The 16,154-nt window shown below is 35.3% G+C and overlaps 1 protein-coding gene across 1 annotated transcript in view; it reads right to left on the bottom strand.

Annotated features, from left to right (window-relative positions):
• LOC150098723 (SUN domain-containing ossification factor) overlaps positions 1-16,154 on the bottom strand; it is a 265,907-nt gene that overhangs the window by 162,826 nt on the left and 86,927 nt on the right. The window contains exon 4 of the mRNA XM_090405371.1: positions 11,109-11,288. Coding sequence (XP_090261497.1) covers positions 11,109-11,288 — 180 coding nt within the window. The remainder of the gene's footprint in view (positions 1-11,108; positions 11,289-16,154) is intronic.

Here is a 16,154-nt window from a genome sequence, read left to right as displayed (position 1 = left end):
CAACTACAAATTCCTGACAATTAATTACCTTATAATCTTTAACTGTTAATTATGCCTATTTAGATCAGACTCTGCTTTACAGTCCACTAATAAGTTCTCTTAAAAGCTCAACAAAATTTAACAAACGGGTCAACTCACTTTATAGCTGCTACTCACTGTGCACTTGGCTTCGAATTGGACTTCTGTTCCTTACTTCCGTGTCAGGTTTTTCTCTCCCTCTTTACGCTGCCGATAGATTTACTGACGCTTCTGGGATGCTCTGTCCTGCCATACTTGGGGCGAAGATTATCGGCTTGTGGAATGTTTGCATGCGCATTGGACTAATGGAGCAATTTCTTCCCTCTAGTTCACAGCTCCTGGTGAAGACTCGTCAGTTCATCAACAAATATCAGCTTTGCCTGGTGGATCGGCTCCTCGTCATCTTTCTTTTAGATCTCTGGCATGATTTCTCCTGAGGTCACAATCCCAAAGATTGTACATCTGTCGGATAACTGCCGACAACTTCTAGACGTCCTCTGGATCACCGACGAAAATTTCTGGAACCGATGCTGCGATTTTTTCGACAATGCCTTTTATTCGGTCACTTGCGAATCCTTGCACGGAGATATGTGACCCCCGAACATTTTGGTGAAATCCCTTGATCCTTTTCTTAGACTGACCCTTCCTCTGTTTTTCTTCAACACTCCCTAAATCCTGTTCGTTCTGGCAGCGGACATCCATTTGAAGCTTTTGTCTGTCCACCTAGCACTGACCTTGAGCGTTTCCACATAGAACACACACATAAAATTTGATGTCTTTACAAAGAACTAAAAATATACTGTTTACTAGTGGCAAGGTATTGCCTTAATACTACACCTTCTAGAATATTCCCTTATTTGGCAGAGAACATATACAATTCCTATTGGAATTATTTACATTTAAACAAACATCTATATACAAGTTATAATTCTTCCTGGGCTTGACCTTGGTAAAATTTATGTAAAAATATTTAGACTTTTTTGGAGCTACATAAATATTTTTACACATACTTACACATTTTAATTTTTAGTTTACGGTTGATTTTGAGTGATACAGGCCTTTACCAATGTCACTAAAAATAGCATTCTATGAAAACGTTGCCTTCATAGTCATTATGCTCTTCTCCACATATCATTTACATTCACATTTAAATGGTTTTAATGGAACGTGTATACTATACATAATTAATAAACTTCCACAGTTTACACATGTAACAAAAAATATAGAGAATTATATTCAAATACTACAGTATATTTCATCCAACATTACGTAGACATCATCAGGGAGAAAGACCATTAAATACATTCAAAACATGAATCAAATAATGAGACAGAGCATGTACATACTAAATCTTGGTCTTGTGTCTTGGTCACAGTTGAAGTATATAATTACACTATTAGAGTTCAAAGGAACAATTGTAAAAGCCGTGTAGATAAAATATAATTTCAAATAATTATTAATTAAAAATTTTTAATCAAAAATTTACAAACAATTAATAGTGATCACTTCCCAAAACTTAGAAATCAGATGCAATCTGAGCAATGAGGTTCAAAAGGTGTCACACCTTATTAAAATACTCTGGATTACAGATAGCTGTTGGAAGTTTTTCTACTTGGTTATACTATAAATTAAAGATACCAATAAATTATATTTGGCTACTCATATATTAAAATATGACTTCTGCATTACTTCAACCTTAGTATCACCTGTGGGTCTGGCTCCCACTGATGAGACGGCGATGAAGGTCGAAACCGGTCTGGGTAGTGATCATCCCCTTAATGCATAGCATTATATATGTCCTTAAGGATATGTGTTTTGCATTATGGGATACTAAGAGAAGTGATGTGAAGTCATTAGCTTCTTTATACGAGTTGCCCAGTCCTGAAATACTTCAGGTGCAAACTTTGTTTGCTTACACTTGGATAAGGGTATATGTGGAATTACCGTGCTGGCAAGTATGACAAGCTTAGGAGATTGCTTGGTTCAGTGAAATGGTATGTAAAATTGCAAGGGCTGGATGTCGATAGAGCATGGGAAGTGGTAAAGGAGCATTTACAGGTGGTTATGGCTGATTGTATACCTAGGGTCAGAATAGTAAAACAAGTAGGGGTTAAATGGATGAATAACACCATTAAGCTTGAACTGCAAAATAAGAAACAACTGTGGAGGGAATTTAAAGAGAAAGGTGACCTGCAGGCACACAAACGGTATAAAGCGCAGGCCAGAAGGGTAACGAGTGTGGTAAAAAAAGCAAAAGCGGATTATGAAAGGAAACTAGCTATGCAAACTACAGAGAATCTCAAACAGTTCTTTCAATATGCTGCAAGCAAAAAAAAAAAAAAAACTGTATACGGCAGAATAATTTTAAGGAATGACGATGGTAAGGAGGTCACTGAATCAGTCGATGTAGTGGAATTACTGAGCGAGCACTTTGCAAGAGTATATCATCCAGGTGGTGACATTGAAAGAATGAAGGAACCATTAGTTTATACAGGAATTGTGATGAATGAAATGAAGGTGAATAGTTTATTACAGAACCTTAATATGAATACATCTGTGGGATATCTTACATGAAGCGGCTAAAGAATTATCAGTGCTCTTGACCCGTTTAATCTGAGTCTCGGGTCTGGTTTAGTCCCGAAGGTGTGGAAAGAGGGGAAAATAGTTGCGCTGCATAAAGGAGAATCCAAGACTACTGTTGCAAATTACCGACCGATTAGGCATATCAGGAGTTGTTGTCAAGATCTTGGAGACGGTAGTCAAGGGAAAAATACACGAATGGATTGATGGAAATGAGATACTGTACAAGGGACAGCATGGCTTTGTGAAGGGTAGATCATGTCTCGGGAACTTGCTCAAGTTTTATAACACAGTGATGGCTGAACTGGATAAGGGTAATGGGTTTACAGTGATGGTGCTGGACGTGGCTAAGGCATTTGACAGGATAGCACATGGAATTCTAATTCATAAACTGCAACATATGGGAATGGATATAGGGTTGGTGAGATGGATCCAGAGTAGTTTACTCAGGAGTAGAGTCCAAAAGAAAGCCTGTGACTAGTGGTGTGCAACAGAGTTTTGTTCTTAGACCACTGTTGTTTAATTTGTTCATTAACGATATAGGGAAGGATCTGAGAGAGGAACGGTTCATTTGTTTGCTGATGATGATGCTAAGTTGGGTAGGGCAATAGTGAATGCAGATGATGTCAAAATCTTGCTGGATGACTTGGATAGATTGGAGTTCTGGGCTAAGGAGAATGGATGTCAATTTAATGTGACAAAATGTAAGGTTATGCATTTTGGGGTGAAAAGATTAGCAGCAGTATACCACATTCGTGGAACTGTACTCCAGGAGATTGATGAAGCTAGGGACTTGGGAGTGTTGGTGGATAGGGAGATGAAGTTTAGGGGACACATTGCAAAAGTGGCTAAATCAGCTCATCAACTCACTTAGTTGTTGAAAAATACTTTGACGAGCAGAGAAAAAGTTTTTTTTCCTCTGTACCGAGCCTTGATAAGACCTCATCTCGACTACTGTGCCCAGATTTGGTCACCTAGGTTTCTTCTTGATGGGGGAGGATCCAGAGGCGAGTGACCAAGATGATAGCAGGTCTATGGAATGAACCTTATGAGAACAGGTTGAAGATTTGTGGGTTGCAGAAATTGGTTGATAGGCAGAAAAGGGGAGATATGATTGAGCCATTCAAATTGCTGAAGGGTTTCTATAGGATTAATTCAGAAGATATTTTTGAGATCAGGACTGGTGGTGGGAGAACTAGGGGACATCTATGGAAGCTGGGCAAGAGTTTAGTTAGAAGGGTGTTAGAGCTGGGTTCTTTACTTTTAGAGTGGTAAATGAGTGGAATAAGCTGCCAGAGTCTGTTGTGGGTGCTATGACAGTGAGTGAGTTCAAGGCAAGGTATGATAGATACTGTAAGAATGTCGAATAGTTGTGTGGACATGATGTTTAGGGCCTCCCTCGATGAGTCTAAAGACTCCCTGGAGTTGCCCGTAGTAATAATAATAATAAAGGATTAAACCAAGAATATGATTTCTTAGCATCTTTAATTTGTCATAAAATTATTCTTGTAGTGACTATCTGTTTATTCTGCCATTTCTTGCATTTTACCTGCTAGCTCTGCCAACAAATTCAGTAAGCAATAATTATATTTTCTAATAATGTTGGTGTCCTTGACATTATTAAAAATTTAATGCAAAATTTAAGTGCAAATCTGCAGTGGGCATGTCAAAATTAACAGAAGTTAGTTTGCAGTCATATTATTATTGACTTGCACTATCACAACTGAAAAAAAAGATTTATGGCTTATATACTGTAGAAAATTTCTTTATTGCCACTGTAACAATTTTATTTCAAATCATTTTGCCACTAAAATAATGAAAGTAGGTAGCTTACCAAATTTTTAGGATAAATCCCAAATTTAAATAAAAACCCGTCCAGCCAGATGGTTATATGCAAATCTAATGAACTAACAAACGAAAAAGATTTGCATATAACCAGATGGTTATATGCAAATCTTTTAGAGACGTGAGCATCTAATAGATGCTCACGTCTCTAAAAATGATTACATAGTGATCTCAAAGTGACTGCCTTGCTAGCTGAGTAGGCAAAAAACTGCTTTGTCAAGCACTAAAAGCTGCAGATTGGAATCCTGTGTAAGACATGATTGTAAAAGCCTGCTCTGCACAAGCTAATAGTTTAAATTTATATGATTTATCTTTAATTATACTAATTAAGGACCAAATGCACTAAACTTGCTTCCTACTTAGATGGCAGCTGGACATTCTGGTCCCTCACCAAGACTGTCGGGCAGAACTTCTGCCCTACCATGCCTCTCCCCCCTTCACCCATTATGATGGAACAATGGTAACATCTCAAAGATAAAACAGACCTCTTGGTATCAGTCTTTCTCGAATTGGTATTTAGACAAGCAAGGCAAATCAACTATTCCATGAACTACACACAACACGTCTCTTCTTTCATTTCAGTAAAATTTTTTATGTTCACTACAACCATGTCAGGAATAGTTACATACATATGTAATGCTTTTTTAATGTAAAAGTTTATTTTGTTGTGATGGCCACTAAAACTGCAACAAAAGGGAAAAAAAACAACATTGAAGAGGAAATTCATTTCTCTCAAAGAAAAAATTAAAATCTTGGATCGGTTGAAAATTGGAGAAAAACCAGGAGTGTTATTGCTAGGTCAACAGTAAGTGCAAAGCGCGTTGCTCGTGTTCGCGATATTCTAATAGAAAAAATGGAGAAATCTCTAATGATTTGGATAAAAGATTACACTCAAAAGAAAATTCCTTTGGATGGACACCTTATTAAGCAAAAAGCTCTCAAAGTTTATAAACATTTAAAAGAACTCTATCAAAATTCTTCAGAAGAAATCTCTCAGCATGGATTTTGTGCCAGTAATGGTTGGTTCGAAAACTTTAAAAAAGCGGTTTTCTTTGTATAATCTTAAAATTCAGGGAGAATCAGCATCAGCAGATGTTGAAGCTACCCGGAAATACCCAGCAGAACTTTTAAAAATCATTAATAAAGGTGGTTACAGTGCAGACCAGGTGTTCAATGCAGATGAATCTGGGTTATATTGGAAAAAAATGCCGAAGCGCACCTATATTTCAAAAAATGAAAGATCAGCTACTGGATGCAAAGTTTGAAAAGATAGAATTACTCTACTGTTTTGTAGTAATGCATGAGGTGATTACATGACAAAACCAATGTTTATTAACTGATCCACAAATCCTCGTGCGATGAAAGGGCTCGACAAGTCCGCACTACCTGTTTATTAGCAGGCCAACAAAAAGGCATGGGTTACAGCTAGCATGTTTGAAAATTGGTTTTTCAAGTGTTTTGTACCCGATGTGGAAAGTTACACAAGGAAAAAGAATATGGACTTCAAAATTCTACTAATTTTAGAAAATGCACCAGGTCACCTAACAAATTTAAGCCATCCGAATATTAAATTAACTTTTTTGCCACCTAATACTACTTCACTTATTCAACCACTCGACCAAGGTATAATTTCAACATTTAAGTTATATTATATTCGGCAAACATTTAAATTCATTTTGGAAAAAATGGAATCTAATCCAAACATCACACTGCCTCAAGCATCAGAAGAGTTTTCAATATTGAATTGTGTAAAAATTATTTCTCTGTCCATTAAGCAATTACAACCCTCTACGCTGAATGCTTGCTGAAAAAAAATATGGCCTGAGGCCATTCTGGAACAAAATATCATACCTCCAGTGGATGCCGAGCTACGTTGTATAATAAATGTCGCACACATTTTTGGTGGAGAGGGCTTTTGCGACATGGTTAAAAACGAAACTAGTGAATTAACTGATGGAGAAACAGATTTAAATGAGGAGGAACGGGTGCAATTAATAGATGGCGTCGAACCAAATGGCAGGGAAAGTTCTGCCGAGGATTCTGATTGAGATGAATCCATTAAAGAATTCAGTTTAAAGAAATTAGAAGGATTGGACTTGGCAAGAAAGTTGGGAAGTTATTTTACGGATAATGATCTCTCAATAGAGTGCTCGGGAAAATTCACGAGACAATTAGATATTTGTTTAGCGCCATATTATGAACTTAATAAAAATTGCAGCATAGTGGAAAGCAAAGTCTTATTACTGACTTCTTGATGACTAAACCAGCCGAAATATGCAATGAGAATTATACAAAAGATGTCCAAGAGATTTCAAGTGGTGACGACCTCCAGCAACTTAAAGAACATCTACAAAATGTTATTTTTGAAGACAGTGATGGCGATTAAAATATGCGCTTTATTTTGTGTCTAAAACATTTATGCAATGAAATTTATGTACAATTTGTAATTTTTATAATACGTATTTGTCTCATAGTTTATGTTTTCTTAACTTACATGAATTACCTGAATTAAATAAAAATATTATTTTTGTTGGATATGTCATTGTTGTTTATATGATTAAAAAAAAAAAAACAATTTCGGAACCTAACCCTACTTTTTCTATGTGATCTAAGTCTCGTATAACGCAGCATTTCCATGGAACCTAACATCCACGTTATACGAGGATTACCTATACTTGAAGAAAAAATATAAGGAATGAGTGGCTGTATTTTGTGGATTCTTTATACGTTCAAGTTCCTATTGAGAAGTCGATATATTTTCAATATTGTAATGTAATTTTTAGTTTGAGTGAAGATTAGATGAAAAGCTATTTGTGTGGAACTGAGTTGTCAAGTAAAAATGCTGAAACATTGCATATACATTAATCTCTGCTTTAGTACTGGATAGCTGAATTTTATGAAGTAAACTATTAATGTTTTTGGCACATGTTTTAAATGGTAACTGAATATACTAGAAGTAAGGCATGTATTATCATTTTCTGGTGTTACTGTGTGGAAGAAAATTTGTTGCTACTGTTTTCCTTAGTGAAGTTAAGAAATGATAAGAAACTCGTCTTGACTTCCCAGTTTTCTATTATGTTTGTTTGGGTAAATGAAATGTGTTAACTTCTGCCCTTGCAGATATTTTGTATTTAATATCAGAAGATCCAATATTTTAAGGTTATGAATATGTGAGTGAGTAAAAGGGTCACTATTATTTTAATACAAACTGAATTAATATATTGTGTTTATATATATATATATAAGCCTGGGGAAAATAACCTTTAAATTGTGGAGGAAAATATATACAACAGAACCTCAATAAGTAATTAGCAATATAAATACTCAATTTTGAGTTTACCTTTGTTTAAACTGTTTTAAATCATGGAATTATGAAGAATACTGTCAGATATAAAATAAGCCTTATGATAATTATGGATGCAATTCATTTAACTCAAAGAGGACTTGGAACTCAAAAAAAAAAAAAGATATTTCACCTACTGGCTTTATAATTTATTATTGCCTCTGGACCCTTTCCAACATCTCTTCATCCCTTTGAAAACCAGGTGACCAAATCTGTGCACAGTAGTCCATGTGTGACCTAATCAGAGCATTATACAATGGAACAAGAATTTACTTATTTCTACAAGTCAGTGTCCTCTGCATCAATCTCCAAATTCATTGTGTTGTCCTTAAAATTTCAGATCCTTATCCACTATCACCCCAAGATCTCTTATTTCCTCCACCGCCAACAATAATGAATTATGGACGTTCCATTCAGAAAAGGTTATATTCTGAACTAAAAAGCAGGAAATTATAACCACCTGAGGAATATGCTGATCTCTGCACCATGGTATCAGCTGTTGGATGGAAAGGATATCAACAGTGCATAGGAAGTGTTTAAAAAATGATGCAATATTCAGAATGTGTCTCTAGAGTTCGAAGAATAAATAGAGTAAGAGTAAAATGAATGCATAATCTAATTAAGCAAGAGATTCATAAGAAAAAGTTGATGTGGAAGGAATAGTATGTGCATAAGGATGATGTCAGTTATGATAATTATAAACAGCAGACCAGAAGAGTCAAGTCTGAGAATGAAAAGAAACTGGCTCTGAAAGTTAAAGAAACCCAAAAGAATTCTGTCATTATGCTACAGGTAAAAGAATGAATTTGAAAGAATAACTCTATTGAATGCAGATAGTATGTGGGTAACTGATGCAGAAGTGATTGTTGAGGAAACTCATGTATATGAGAAGGAAGTACTAGAGCTGTTGCACAAACTGAATAATAAGAATTCTGCAATAGGAACTGATGGAATATCAGCAAGGATGCTAAAAGAGTGTTCAGCTGAACTAGCTATCTCTTTGACCTGGCTATATAATTTGAGTCTCAGAACATGGAAGATTCCACAGGAGTGGAAAGAATGTCTGATAAGCCCATTGCACAAGGGTGGTGGAAGACTGATGTACCAACTTATCAGGATTTCTGGAGTGGTGGGTGGTGAAAATTTTGGAAAAGCTAGTTAGGGCTCCATACGTAAATGGGTTGACAGAGAAACTATATTCTGCAACAAACAACAAGGAAAGGTCATGTTTAAGCAACTTGCTCACCTTCTATAATAGTGTTACCATTGAGTTAGACAAAGAGAATGGATTTACCATGATACTTTTGGATTTTGCTAAGACTGTTGCATAAATTAGAGAATATGGGATTAGATTATAAACCTATTAGCTTAGATAAGAGGATGGCCGACTGACATATCAAAAAGTTTTATATGTGGGGGGGTTGAATTTGCAATATTCAAGGTAACCAGTGGTGAGCCTCAAGGATCAGTCTTGATCTGTTGTTGATGCAAAGGAATGCTGCTGATATGTGCAATACTTGCAAAATGATTTGAATAGGCTTGAATTGTGGGCACGTGAAAATGATAGTCAGTTCAATATTAATAAATGTAAGGTCACAAATGCACTTTGGTGTGATTAGATATCCAATGTTGTATTATTAAATGGTGGGATTATGCTAAAAGAAACTGATCAGGCTAGGGATCCTGGAGTTTTAGTAGACAGGAAGTTGAAGTTCAAGGTCATATAGCAAAAATTGTAAATACAACTCAGAAAATAATTGCAATGCTGAAACAAACCTTGACATGTAAAGATAAGGAGGTCATGTTTCTTCTTTACAAGGCCTTGATTACACCTCACTTGGACTATTGCATGGAGGTCTGGTCTCCTGGTTTCTGTTGCGATTTTGATATAGTGGAGAGAGAGTGTGTCAACAAAGGAGTGTCAAAAATGATATCAGGATTGTGGAATACTGATTATAAAGATGGATTGAGAATTTGACACACTCTCTCTCTCTCTCTCTCTCTTTCCACTATATCAAAATCGCAACAGAAACCAGACCTCCATGCAATAGTCCAAGTGAGGTGTAATCAAGGCCTTGTAAAGAAGAAACATGACTTCCTTATCTTTACATGTCAAGGTTTGTTTCAGCATTGCAATTATTTTCTGAGTTGTATTTACAATTTTTGCTATATGACCTTGAACTTCAACCTCCTGTCTACCAAAACTCCAGGATCCCTAGCCTGATCAGTTTCTTCTAGCATAATCCCACCAATATAATACAACATTGGATATCTAATCACACCAAAGCGCATTTGTAACCTTACATTTATTAACATTATAATTATTAACAGACACTAGCATGCAGGAGAAAGAGAGGAGATATGACTGAGACTTCAAACTTCTGAAAGGGTATATACAGAATTTCAGTAGATGGAATTTTTAATTTTATGGAGAGGTGGGTAAAGGATGCAAGGTCATCCTTGGAAGTTGAGAATGAATGTTGTCAAGAAGGGAGGGGTGAGGGCTAGATATTTCTCTCAGAGTTGTACATTTGGAATGGACTGTCATTGGATGTTGTGTGCGCAAGTAGTGTGAATGAATTCACGAACAGGTATGACAGCTTGTGCGAATAGCATGGCCTCTCTTGATGAGTTCCTGACTCCCAGGAGGTCTTTCTTAATAATAATATTTAATTTCATTAATTAACAGTAACATGATACTGTCTAATCTGTATTGGAAAAGTTGCATATTCCTGTTTTTTAAAACATCAGAAAGTAAACATTAATTTTCTAGAAAGACTGACTTAATGAAATTAAAAATACCAAAGAATAAGGAATGATAAAATACATTATACTGACTTTAGACAAAAGCTCATATCTTTGGTAGTATATTCAGAAATGCATCTGTAAACAAACAACTATAAATAACAAAGCTAACCTGAGCGTTAATCATGCTATAAGAAAACAATACTACTGAGCACATAACCCTTCAAAAATGAAAATACTTGAAGGAAAAAGTTGAATATACTATGAGGTTACTTCAAGATACTAAAAAAAAGCAACTAAAATCATTCCTAAACAATGACAAGAAAAATTACTGAACACATTTTCAACTATTAGTGTTGTTATCCATCTTCACTGATATTTCAAATATCAATGAAGATGGAGAAAAAAAAATAGATATTTAATACAAACTAGAATAAAATTTTTGGTCCTTGAAACTTCATCTTAATTATTTATGATGGGTTATGTCAACACACAATTAAGGAATAAGAAACCATCATAAAACTATTGTAGTTTTTTAATAAGATTAATGCCTATTATGAGTGTTTTCTTAGTTTACCTTTCTTCTGGGATCTTCTGATGCAGGTTAGGAAGTTGACTATCTAATGTCAAAGATTCCACATTTTTAATATCCTCTATTTGACTATGCTGTTTCTTGTGACTAGCATCAACAGGTTTTGTAGAAGAAGGATCTACTCTAGCCCTCAATCTTTCTTTTTTCTGCATCTCTTGATTTTCGCTAATAAAATACAAGATCATCACATTAAATAAGTTTGATTCTTTAAATATTAATATAATATGCAGAACAAGACATGGCAGTTCCAATAACATGTACCATCAAGTTATGATTTTTAACAAATGCATCAATACTTTTATAGTACAGTGTACTTTTTATACATTTCTAACCATGAATTTCACCACTCATGTGACACCATCACCTCGTTAATAAACAGAATGATAGTTAAAGTCGCATGATTGGTATCTAAACCAGTTTCCAGATTATGTAAGTATCTTTAACCCATCTACGGCAATGTAGGATGGTTTCATAACTTTTCATTATTTCTGGAATGTGCATTAAAAAAATTCACACGTGTGTATAAATCTCAAATATTTTATTTAGAGATTAATCAGCACTAATTTAAATTATAATGAACTTATGATATATAGTGCATGAAGTGAATATTACAAATTATCCATTCAGATCGGATAGAAGACTAACTTTTTGTAATAACTATGAAAACTTAATGTCATTTATTTACCACTTAGGTATTGCTAACTGTTATACCTTAACAAGATTATAGAAGATCCATTTTAACTATGACTGCCTTATACCACATACCGCACTCAGCACCATTGCATTCCACTTGCCAACCAATCTATACATCTTTCAGAGATGGCCTCATATCCCCCCCCCCCAAACATTATGCAAAATCTCCTCTGCAGTAATCTGGCAAAATAGAAATCTTTCTCACTCATATCATAGAATACTGTCTAAAAAATCATGGTCTGATGCTTATTAAATTATCTGAATTAAGCAAGCACCGGATAATAAATTTTCCTAAGATTCAAGAACACTTCTCCGAGTTATTAAGCATAATAAATCATTATGTAACATAAAGAAACGGACCGTGATGCCTAAGGGTCAAAGTAGTATAAATGAGAGGAGACATCCACATTAAAGAACACTCCTCCGAGTTATTAAGCATAATAAATCATTATGTAACATAAAGAAACGGACCGTGATGCCTAAGGGTCAAAGCAGTATAAATGAGAGGAGACATCCACATATCCTTTAAAGGAATGCAGAGAACCGACCAGGGCTTCTGACCTAATGTCCAATCCTCACCTTCTCGTGGTGTTCAGTATCCAGGTAGATACCCAACACCTGTTGGGTATCTACCTAGATACTGAACAAACAAGGATAGGCTGGCAATTTGAGATTAAGTTGACCAAATTGTATTCTTATTGGCTTAAATCAATATACAAAATGATGGTACAACATGACAAAATTTCATGCCAGCCGGGGCATCACCCGGTTAAACAAGGCCCCCATTGTTTTTGCCAGCGAACAGCGAAAAGTCAACTACTGGAACAAATCTGAAAGCACACTGTAACTCAATATCACCAGAGTTAAAGATTGGTGATATCAACATAAGAAGCCTGAATGACAAAGAAACGGACCTAGACGAGGAATTATATAAGTACCAGATCGACATAATAGGGGTGACTGAAACAAAAAAGACAAAAACTGTTGAGATCTTTCTGAGCAATTAATACAAAATGCTATATTCAAGCAATGACAATCAAGGAAAAGAAGGAGTAGCCATAGTATTCAACAGTAAATACGAGGCTAATCTTCTTGAATGGTAAGCAGTCTCAAATAGAGTGATGTGGGCAAATATCAGAATGGAGAATTGGACAATGAGACATATTTGTGCCTAATAAAATGTAAGAAAATTTAAAAGCAAATAAAAGTTGAGCAGTTCTCAGATGTGAACTGTAGACTAAAATAAACAAAGATTATTAAAGAAAAAGATTCTACTAAGGTAGAAGTGGAGGAATTTTTTAATGCTTTAGAGAAAGCAAATGACACAATGAAAAAGGAAAAGTTGGTCCTTGTTGGGGATTTAAATAGCAGAGTAGGAAATGATTGAGACAAAAAATATTTTTGGAAAATTTGGAGAAAAGAGCAAAGCTAATAATAATGGCAAATACCTGTTGGATTTCTGCCCAGGACATGGACTGGTTATTAATAATACCATGTTCTAACATAAAAATGTGAACAAATTCACATGGAGAGAAGAAGCAAGGAATAAGAAAAGTCTCATTGACTATGTTATTGTTGATAGTGATGCTTTCTCCCTGGTGCAGGACACCAGTGTACAGAGGATTTGAAATTGGAAGTGATCACTATTTAGTCTCAAGTAGGATAAAATTGAATTTCATATTGAAAATAATAAAATGTAAGAAAGTTTAAAAGCAAATAAAAGTTTAGCAGTTCTCAGATGTGAACTGTAGACTAAAATACACAAAGATTATTAAAGAAAAAAATGAAAGAGTTTGAGAACAGCAACCAAACCTTGGAGATTTAGTAGCAAACCTTGAAGAAAACCCTGATTGATTCAGCCAGAGAGGCATGTGGTGAGGTTGTCTGCAAGGATGGAAAAATTAGAACACAGGAAATTAAAGAGGCAGTGAAGGAAAAGAAGAAAGCATATCAAAAGTTCCTGGCAAATAAGTAACCTTGTGCTCTTAGAGAATACAGAGACAAATGTAAGAAAGCTAAACACTGTAAAACTAGCTAAACAAAAGTCATGGAAGGACTTTGCCAAGAACACAGAAAATAAATATCAAGAAGGTATTAAGATATTCTGGAGGTTGTTGAAGAAGCTTAGAAATGGAGGAAAGAGTGCTGTAAAAGGAGTTAGAGATGACAAAGGTGACGTGAAAAAGGGAGAAAAAGATATCCTTGAAGTATGGAGTAATTATTTTGAAAAATTGCTAAATGAAACAAGCAGTGATAGCACAGGGTAAAAAACACTCAACTGCCATACAGTCAGGAATACATATCCATACTTTAAGTAGAAAAAGCCATCCAAGGCTTGAAATGTGGAAAGGCAGCAGGAGTAGATGATATTCGACCAGAAATGCTGAGGTATGGAGGTATAAAAGTCTTACAGTGGCTGCACTGCATAGTTCAGAAGGCCTAGACAGAGGGACGAATTCATGATGATTGGAGTAGAGCTCTCACAGTACCCATATATAAAAAAGGGAAATAAAACTGAATGTGAGAATTACAGAGATATTTCCCTACTGAGTGTTCCTGGCAAGATTTATGCCAGTAAAACCTGAGAAATGGTTGAGAAGAATTGTGGAAGAAAAGCTTGGTGAAGGATAAGCTGGATTCAGGCCAAATAGAGGCTGTCAGGGTCAGATCTTCACTTTACGACAAATAGTTTAGAAAGCATGGGAATATAACAAAGATCTGTATTTAAGTTTTTCGATCTGGAAAAGGCATATGACAAGGTGCCAAGAGAGAAGCTATTTAATACGCTACAGTTATATCATGTCAATGGGGCATTATATCAAGCAATATTTAATCTTTATTTGAGTTGCAAGTCGGCAGTTAGAATTGAAGTACAGGAAGATGGTTTAATGTTAAATCTGGTGTGACACAAAGATGTACATTATCCCCTCTGTTATTCATTATCTATATGGATCACATTATGAAGGAAAGTGGTATTAAACATGATATCAGAATTGGAGATATTAATGTATGTTCTGTGCTTTATGCAGATGTTATACTGCTAAATAAATCTGCTACAAGTTTGCAAGATTCCCTGATAAAATGGAATAACTGTTGTAATAGATATGGTATGAAGGTCAGTAATAAAAAGACAAAGACAATGAAAATAGGTAGAATCGTTGAAAATGTCAACTGTGTTGTGAATGGAGAACCTGTGGAACAAGTAAAACATTTGAGCTACTTAGGCATGATTTTTAGTGAAGATAGAAAATTAAATATGGAAATAGACAACAGAATCAACAAAGCTGGTACAATAGGAAGTCAACTGAATAAATTTATATGGAATAAGAGAGAAATTAGTCGGAACACTGAATTAGACAAGCAAGTGTTCAAACCAGTTTTAAATTATGGATCTGAGAGCTGGGTCAGAAGTAAAACACTTGACCAAAGACTAGAGATTGCAGATATGAGAGTCCTGAGAAAGATTAGAGGCATGAACAGATGGCATCATTGGCAATACTATATTAAAAACAAGGATATTAAGAAAGAACTTGACATTGTCAGCATCCAGGAATGCATTACCAGATCTAATCTCAGGTGGTATGGTCACTTAAACAGAATGGGCGAGGAAAGATTAGCAAAGCAAGTGGTCTCTGCCATGTTGACAGGAAAACAACCCAGAGGAATACTGAAATATAGGCGGATTGATACGGTACAAAGTGCCTTAGAAGACAGAAATGTAAGACCATAATATTGGAGTCTTGACATTTAACAGACTGATTTGGAGGAAAATTGTAGATAGGAAGTTAGTAATGATGTAAATTTTTCATGTAGTACTATCATATCCTGTACACCCCTTGGGGGTACATGGCAGGAATTTGATGACGAAGAAAGGGACCAACAAATATTTTGCTAATAAAGCAATGTTTATTAAACACAAATATAAAAATAAACTGAAGAAGCAAAAGTACAGATTTGTCATTGCTCTGTTGCAAATTCCAGGAAACTAATAAATTCAGAATGCAGTTATTACAATGTACACATGGACATTGAAGGAATATAGCGATTGATAAGACATTTGGGAATAATATGTAATTACCACTGTTGAACATATTACTTCCCTCCATGTGATTATAAATCATCAGAGATCCACTTTAGACAATACAGTATCATACATTCCTTAAACTCATCAGCCTGCACTTTCACCACCCTCTCAGGCAATGCATTTCATGCTCCTACTACTCTCCATGCTAAAAATTTACTTCGTTTTGCAACTTCCAGGTATGGCCCATTTGTTATTGTTCCTTTCCCTACCATACAAAAAATTTCTCTATTGTGAAATCCAGTCAATATCTTAAT

Source organism: Typopeltis vanoorti, chromosome 15 (genome assembly GCF_054136105.1).
Source record: "Typopeltis vanoorti isolate ZY-2024b chromosome 15, IOZ_Tvanoo_1.0, whole genome shotgun sequence".
Taxonomy (NCBI): domain Eukaryota; kingdom Metazoa; phylum Arthropoda; class Arachnida; order Uropygi; family Thelyphonidae; genus Typopeltis; species Typopeltis vanoorti.
This window is presented reverse-complemented; position numbering and strand designations above follow the sequence as displayed.